Source organism: the organism of the source record quoted next, unplaced genomic scaffold (assembly GCF_019419815.1).
Source record: "Pyrus x bretschneideri cultivar Hongxiangsu unplaced genomic scaffold, Pyrus_bretschneideri_v1 Contig5, whole genome shotgun sequence".
Lineage (NCBI taxonomy): Eukaryota > Viridiplantae > Streptophyta > Magnoliopsida > Rosales > Rosaceae > Pyrus > Pyrus x bretschneideri.
The window spans coordinates 749,462-758,277 of NW_025999787.1; the positions used below are offsets into that span (position 1 = coordinate 749,462).

The 8,816-nt window shown below is 45.5% G+C and overlaps 1 protein-coding gene and 1 pseudogene across 1 annotated transcript; both read left to right on the forward strand.

Annotated features, from left to right (window-relative positions):
* Positions 1-6,257: 6,257 nt before the first annotated feature.
* On the forward strand, positions 6,258-7,077 carry LOC103936228 (pathogen-associated molecular patterns-induced protein A70-like; the record flags this gene model as incomplete). The annotated part of the gene is made up of 1 exon (XM_009346077.3): positions 6,258-7,077. A coding segment is annotated over one exon (624 nt), but the record flags the coding sequence as incomplete, so codon positions are not given.
* Positions 7,078-7,274: 197 nt separating this feature from the next.
* On the forward strand, positions 7,275-8,123 carry LOC103936227 (annotated as a pseudogene).
* The last annotated feature ends 693 nt before the right edge of the window (positions 8,124-8,816 follow it).

Genomic DNA, 8,816 nt, shown 5'->3' on the forward strand with positions numbered 1-8,816 from the left:
TTTGAGTTGGTGGTCAAGGGTAGAGCCTAGTCCCATTAGCACGTCTGCGTGGGCGTTGTCTGCCTGCAGAACTTGAGTGAGGGAATAAGTTTGAAATGCCTCAAGTTGCTTGTGTACTTTGCGCCATCCTTGGGTGTTTTGCCGTGTACTCCCTAGTAGTCTGGTTGGTGATTAGCTAGGAAGTCGAATGAATTACTAGCTTTTTCACCGCCAAGTCTTTTGCAATTCAAGGGCCAGCTAGTAGGGCCTCGTACTTCGCTTTATTGTTGGATGCTTTGAAGCCTAAAGTGATCGCCTGCTCGAGCATCGAACCGTCTAGGGTGACAAGGACCATGCTTACTCCTGAGCCCTTGTAGTTAGATATGTCGTCGACATGCAAATGCCAGAAGTTTCCATCGGGTGAAGCATGCATGGCTAAGGTGTGCTTGGTTGCCTTCAAGGTGTCGTTGGGTTGCTCTATTACATCACCTTGGCTAGGAGTGAAGGTGCAATAGGGAGCTGTGGAGTTGGGGCCATGTTACACATAGCAGAACATGTTCAACAACCGGTATTAGGCCACTTTAGAGTTGAATTATGGAGCAAGGGTCGGCTAGGGCCATGTAACGCACAACACAAGGTGGTGCTCAACTGCCTGTACATGTTGCTCTTATGTAGAATCTTTTGGGGCAACAAGGACAAAACTTGCTTCCAAGTGTGTCCTTCTAGTGTTCGTTTGCCCTTGGCGAGACTTTTGGTTTGAGTTATTGCGTTCGTTAGAAAACTTTTTATCCGCTAGCGTCTGCGCCTTTATCGTCATGCATCTGGTTTGAACTTACATAGAGGCTCTACCTCCTCGATCTCGTCCATGAAATATGACCTGCTTATGTTGGTTATGTCATGTCATAATGCCTCGTCAGTGACCTTGTTACGTTGGAAATCATGCAATCGCTACATCATGAGCATTTCTACTTCTTCTTTAATTTACCTTTGTTGAGGGTAGCAAAGCTCTCGACTGCCCTCGTTTGTGACCTGCTGGTCTAGCCAACTGTTCCACATGTTTGGTTCGTCTATGCCGCGGTTGCGGTGCATGTGGTATATTCCTCACAGGCGAATGAATTTCTCGTAAGGTGTCGGTTGAACTTGAGCTCGATTGAATGATTGCTTCTCTTCGTCCGTTGTGCTGCCTACTTCGATGTGAGGTGGAGGATGCTCCTTGCAGGCTTAGCCGCGAATGAACAGTTTGCCTGAAAGGTTGCTCATGTTGATTATCAAAGTGTGGCCCTAACAGTGAATGTCTGCTCGTTCGTGGACTTAGCCAAGAGTGTATGCTCCTTCACGCGCTAAGACGAAAGTATACGCTATCTCGGGGGCCTAGTCGGGAATGTACATTGCTCGAACGCTCAATTTGTGGTTGGTTGAGGGGCTCCTTGCCGGGATGTATTGGAGAGGTTCGTTGTCTACTCTTGTCCTAGTTCGAGACACCTCGTCTAGAGCACATTGCATTTTGGTCTGCTGTAATGGCTAATTCACCAAGGTTGTCTGTTGTGCGAGGGTGCTTGTCAACTCTATAACTTGTCGAGACAAGTGTTGTTCTTTATTTGGGTTGGAAGAGCTTGGAGGATATGCATCTCCTTGAGTAGTGGAAGTGTAGTAGATCCGGGCGAAAGATTTGAGTTGGGATACATCAAAGCTGTGGAGAAATAGGGTGAAAATACCCCTGGTTTAATCATCGATCCATAAATATGAAGTTAGAACGGTTAAACCGGTCTTGGATTGCTTTGAGTGCCACGAGAATGGGCTGGATCTAGAATTAGGTTATAGGAGCAAGTCAGATCGTTGGAGCGGGTTAAGCTGCTAGTGTAGGCTATGCTAAATATGTGGGCTGCCCCGTGCGATGCGCATGGGCGTTGGGCCTGGGCTCAGCTCGGGAGCGTGCTGGGCTTACGGTGGGTTGTGGCTCGGGTCGGCTTGCCTTGGGCTTAGGCCCTTGTGGACTGGAGTGACGCGGCTTAGATTTGGAGTGCCCTGGGCTTGAGCTGGCCTTGGGCTCACAAGGTTTAGGCTGCTTCAATTGCTGCAGTTGCTTGGGCCCGTTGAATCTGGGGTGGTTGCCTTGTGGCACAGGCTTAGGCCTACTATAATGAGCTAGCCTACTCACCATGGGTAGTGGGCTCGCCGAGGGTCGCTGCCGCTCCACTAGCTGTCGCGTTAAGCCTCGTAGATCATGGTGGTAGGGCTACGTCATGATCTCCATCATTTAGTCCAAATCCTTGAACGTAGAAAGTTCCGTTCATCGTGGTTTCCGAATTTCTAGTCATTGTACTTTTCTTTTACATTTATTCGAAGAATTTTATAAAAAATTCTAGAAATAAGAACGAACGAAAAATCTACAAATGAACAAGAAATGAGAAACTTCAAATGCACGAGTCTTCTTCAAGCGTGTGAATCAAGACTCTTAATGAAAGCACCAATTTATGGATGCAAAATTCCGCTTTCTTCTTCTTGGACAAAAATGCATTTGCAAAACAATTAACACCTTAGATCAAGGTCAAGAGCCTCACGCGCCCACGATGAATGTGTAGACATCAAAATTTCGGCGAAATGAATGTTGACCAATAATTAAAATTTCAACGCTCACGTGTCACATAAATGTTACATGTAGCATGTGATTCAACAAAAAATCGAAATAAATTGGAAAGGTCATCAAATAGGACACGTGTCAATACCTGGCAGAAATGATTTATTTCATCTGATTATTTAAATCCAAAAATCAAGTTTTGGAATTCTATAAATAGGAAGCCAAGGCATTCATTTCCAAAAAAGAAAGGAGGAAGAAAGGAGGAGGAATTTACATTACACCAAAACCTTCAAGCCTTGAAACTCTAAAGCTCTCAAGCAAATCCCGAAGGATCAAGAAAGCACTATTCGTTCTTCGTCAAATCCTCCTTCAAGATCAAGCCCCAACGGCCCTTGAAGAACTTCCACCAACTCAAGATCAAGCCCCGACGGCCCTTGAGGAAAGTGTTCATCGTTCATCATCCGTTCATCCTAAGATCAAGCCCCAACGGCCCTTTGGATCAACAACCTCAACAAATCCACACATCCAATCGTTCTTCAAGATTAAGCCCAAAAGCCCTTGAAGATCCGCTCATCCATCAACCTTCAAGATCAAGCCCCAACGGCCCTTGAAGAACTTCCACCAACTCAAGATCAAGCCCCGACGGCCCCTTGAAGAAAGTGTTCATCATTCATCATCCGTTCATCCTAAGATCAAGCCCCAACGGCCCTTTGGATCAACAACCTCAACAAACTCATACACCCATTCTTCAAAATCAAGCCCGACGCCCCTTGAAGATCCATTCATCAACTGTTCATCCTTAGATCAAGCCCCGACGGCCCTTTGGATCAACAACTCATCCACAAACCAACATCCTACGAAGATAGAATCAGAGGATCAAATTACAAAGAGATTGTAACCCCAAAATCATTAATACAAAATATATATTTTGTACACGTATTCTTGTCTCTTGTTTCAGGAATTTTTCGTGTTTACAAATTTGGCACGCCCGGTGGGACAATCTCTACCTCTCATCTCTATCCTCAAATCATCGAAAAACGCAAATGGCATCAAGAAAGGATCAAGCTGTTCCTGCAATCAAAGCAAAGAACAAGAACATCATCGCCGTAAGTGGTGATATTTCGGGCATCATAACCCGAAGTAAGGCAAGAGATTTTTTTGCCACGGCTTCCGCCCCTGCATTAACTCTGTCAAAGGAACAAGAGCACCTGAGGCACGAGCCTGTGATCACCCTAGCCTCGCTAAAGGCATCAAAAGGGGAGAGCCTGAGGAAATACTCAGAGTCCCTACTCTCCGACGCTGATTCGAGCGGCAGTACAACCATGCAGGTCCTGACCACTGGAGCAACTTCAATCGAGGAGCAGCTAGCTCAAATGAATGAAGCAATCGCAAAGCTCACACGGACTGTGGAAGAGAAGGACTTGCAGATTGCCGCACTTGTCAACCAACTAGATGCGCTGCCCGACGTGAAAGTCGACCCAAATGTTGGCCTATTAAAGAAAGAAATCGACGAAGAAGAGGAGCCACCAGCGGAGAAAGTTGAAGAGAAGCCGAAGCTAGACCAGGCAACGGCATTCATGGGATCTCTCTCTATCCAGCAGTTAGAGGAGATGATCGCAAGCACTATCAAGACACAGTACGAAGAAAGCTCGCATGACTCCGTACTGTACTCAAAGCCTTACTCCAAGAAGATTGATGCTTTGAAGATGCCAAGGGGTTATCAGCCCCCAAAATTCATGCAGTTCGATGGAAAAGGCAACCCGAAGCAACATGTCGCCCATTTCATTGAAACTTGCAACAATGCTGGGACAGAGGGAGACTACCTCGTCAAACAGTTCGTACGTTTGCTGAAAAGTAACACTTTTGACTGGTACACTGACCTAGAACCTGAGTCTATCAACAGTTGGGACCAGCTAGAAAGGGAATTCCTCAACCGTTTCTACAGCACTCGTCGTACTGTAAGCATGCTAGAGCTGACCAGTACGAAACAGTGGAAAGATAAACCTGTCGTCGACTACATAAATAGATGGCGTTCTTTAAGTCTGGATTGCAAAGATCGGCTTTCTGAAACCTCTGCCATTGAGATGTGCGTTCAAGGCATGCAGTGGGGACTACACTACATCCTTCAAGGCATCAAACCACGAACATTTGAGGAGTTAGCCACCCGCGCCCATGATATGGAGTTAAGCATCACCCGTCATGGGAAGAAAGAACAGATCGCCGACTACAAGAATGACAAAGTTTTGGGGCCAAAGGTGGATAAGGCTACGTGGAAACCCACCAAGGAAGCAATGACGGTCAACACAACTCCAGTCAAAATCCCTACACGAAGCAAGGCGATTCAAACCGAAGCTTTTCGTGATCAAGAGATACGTAGACGCACTTTGAAGGAGCTTGAGGAGAAGACTTATCCATTCCCCGACTCTGACGTGGTTGCCATGTTGAAAGACTTGCTTGACAAAAAGGTGATCGACCTACCTGAGTGCAAACGGCTAGAAGATATGAACCGTACTGACAGTCCAAGGTACTGTAAATTCCACCACTTCATTAGTCATCCGACGGAAAAGTGCTTTGTGCTAAAAGATCTCATCATGAAGTTGGCTCAGAAAGGGATCATCGAGCTAGATCTTAATGATGTGGTGAAATCAAACTATACCACCGTCACTTCTGGCTCTTTGAACTCAAAATCTTCACCTCAACCGCTGGGGGCATGCTCCAAAACCATGTCAGTCAAGTCAAGTGAAGTTGAAGGATGGACTTATGTCACTCCAAAGAAAATGCACGAGAAACATAGGTCTCCTCCACAAGTTCACCAATTGGAAAGGGGGCAAAGCAGCTACCGTCAACCTTCAAAGCTACATGAAAGTGTTGAGGATGATGAAGTTATGACACAAAGATCGTCCGTTGCCATCACGATGCGCTATTTCTTCCCCAAAGACTTCTTCAATCACTCAGTCAAGACTCCTTGCTATAAAGATTGCAAGGAATACTTCTCTAAGATCGTTTGACAAATTCAAAAAGCTCCTCGTTCGCACGAGCCTAAAAGGCGACAACCAAAGCTCTTTGCCCGCACGAGCATAAAAGGCGACAACAAACGCTCCTTGCCTGCATGAGCTGAAAATGCAAACGGCACCAAGACGCTCCTGGCCCGCAAGAGCATAAACTGTGTACGGCAAAATCATCATCAAAACCATCACTCATTTGAACTACGTTATGACTTGATCTCTTCTTTGGAAGAGTACGTAGGCAACTTGAAACTTCAAAACTTCAAGTACAGTCACATCAAAATAAATAAATAAATGTTTCTTTAAAGAAAGTCAATTTTATTACAATTTCTTTATTAAAAAAAAAAAATTATTACAGTTTCTTCTTCTTTTAAAAAAAAAAAAAAAAGTATATATATATATATATAATAAACAGAACAAGAAACAAACAAACAAACAAACAAACAAAAAAAAAAAAACAAAAAAACAAAAACAAAACAAAACAAAATGAGCAGCAACAGCAGCAGAAGAAACTACAGACGAACAGGTTCGTCATCGAGCCCAAACCCATCAAGCAACAGTTCCCTATTCTCTCTTAAGCTGACTTTTATCAGTGGGCAGGTGTTTTTGCCGTTAAAATTATTGGTGGCCTGATGTCCCATTCTACCCAGGAAAGTAAGAACCCCATCACAGCATCCTTACACTGAATCATCACTCGATCCCCTTCTCTGCTGCAGCGGCTCAAGTCCATCAATTTCCACATTCCACAAGATTTATCCAACAACCCATCTCAGCCCATCGCCGACGCAGCCCCTCCGCACAAAACCCATGAGCCGGAATCCCATTTCGAGCAAGCTCCCGAGCAGGAGGAGTTCCCAGATGACGACAGTTTGGAAGAACACGAGCACCCAGAACCAGAAACTCCAGATTTTTCAAAAGCAGGGGATAAACAGAGCGCCCTGGAGGAGATTTTCAGCCAGCTGAAGCCGTTATGGGACTGCCACGTGAACCGGACCAAGTCGGACACCAAGCCGGCGTCCGGCGAGGTTCCCGTCAAGCTCCCGCAGAAGATGAAGAAATCTGCGAGCTCCAAGTCTGCTTTTGCTCATTTCCAGGAGGATGATATCGTCGAGATTCGTTGGCCCGCGACCGTGAGGGAGAGAAAGGTGGCGAAGATGGCGGAGGATGACGAGGAGGTGGACGCCAAGGCGGATGATTTCATCAACAAGTTCAAGAAGCAGCTGAAGATGCAGCGGCTGGATTCGATCGTAAGGTACAAGGACATGATCACTAGAAGGAGCTCCTGGACCCGGCGATCAAAGGAACGCTCAATGTTCTGACGGCGGCGAAGCAGGCTGGGGTCAGCCGTGTGGTGCTGATGTCATCCATCTCCGCCATCACTCCCAGCCCAAGCTGGCCGTCCGATAAGATCAAGGGCAAGGATTGTTGGACAGACATTGACTACTGCAAGCAGAAGGGATTGTGGTATCCATTATCGAAAACGCTGGCGGAGAAAGCTGCGTGGGAATTTGCCAAGGCGGTGGACTGGATGCTGAGAGTCGCTTCCCACTACTCTTTCTCCACCCTCACGGCGGTGCTCGCGGCGGATTACTTCGACAGGTTCTTGTCGAGCCTCCATCTTCAGGTTGAGAAGCCGTGGATGACCCAGCTCGCTGCCATGGCTTGTATCCCTCTGGCTGCCAAAGTTGAGGAGACCCAAGTTCCCCTTTTGCTGGATTTCCAAGTGGAGGATAGCAAGTATGTGTTTGAAGCAAGAACAATCAAACGAATGGAGATTGTGGTGCTCTCTACTCTCCAATGGAAGATGAATCCTGTCACTCCGATTTCATTCATCGATTACATCACCCAAAGACTCGGTCTGAAAAAACCATCTCTGGCTTGCTCGTCCAGCTCATCGTCAACTTCACTGCATTTCAACATGCAATTAACACTTTGACGGAAGTGGAAACATTTTTAAGTCAGAACCCGACAGAGATTGTGACCATTATAATTGAGGACTACGTGAAAACTCCAAAAGGGTTAACGACATTGTTTACCAATGCTGGGTTAAATAAGTATTGGTTTCCTGTAACGAAAAATGCCAAGAAAGGGTGAAGATTGGCCCACTGTTACTGAAATGGTGCAAGAGAATCATCGGCTTCTTTTTTTTTTTACGTCTGATGCTTCAAAGGAAGCACAGGAAGGAGTAGCTTACTAGTGGAAATACATGGTGGAAAACGAAGCTGGAGATCCTGGGGTAAAACCAGGCTCATGCCCGAAGAGAAAAGAATCAAAGCCTCTGAATTCAAAAAGTGCATCTCTTTTCTTTCAAAATTATTTCCCAACATATCCTGTTGAAGCTGAAGCTTGCGAAAAGCATTCAACTCCACTGGAGCAGATGGTCAGTACCTGTTATAAAGTTGCAGGGGTGATGCCGAATTTTTTTTGGCAGTCAACTTTTGCATGAGGAGTGATGGTGGAGCTTCTTCCTCTGTCTCCTCACGCTGCCAACAAACCTCAAGCTCGTCACTCTGGCCACCATGATCAAAATCAACGAAGAGCTTTATTGACCGCTGTCAAACGACTAGCCGGTCTTCAAACTCAACGCCTTACACTCTGCCTCAAGATCTGGCTGCTTCTGCACCTCCGCCATGGCTGCTGCCTTTGAATGTGATCAACAAAACCAAAGTTTGTCAACTCACACCCAAAGACCTCCTCCGTCTTCTCTCGGACTCGGCCTGGGTTTTCACCCACGAACTCAGCCTTGCAGATGGCCATATAAAGAAAAAAAAAATGATGATGCGGGGAAGCATCTTTCAAAAGAATAATAAAAAAAAAAAAAGTAGCAATGATGATGCTGGGAAGCATCTTTCAAAAGAATAATAAAAAATAAAATAAAAAATAAAAATTAGCAATGATGATGTTGGGAAGCATCTTTCAAAGACAGCACCAGCTGCCAATTGTTTAAATTAGCAAATTGAAAGATGCAAGGCAGTGAGCAAATGCAGTGGCCTATATGCGTGTGTATGTGTACAAGATTGTGGAATTAAAAGTAAAGAAAGTAATGAAGGCCATCATTCATGTGTGGACATATTTGTTATATACAAGTTGTAATTTTGTAGAGTTTGAAACTCACACGGTGCCAGGCGCACGGAGAGCAATTATATTAAAAAAAAAAAAAAAAATGTATCTAACAAAGAAAGAGAAAGATGGAGCCTTCACAAAGGTTGTTTACGTGAAGCCCCACTACATGGCAACACTCTAGGAGCAGGAGG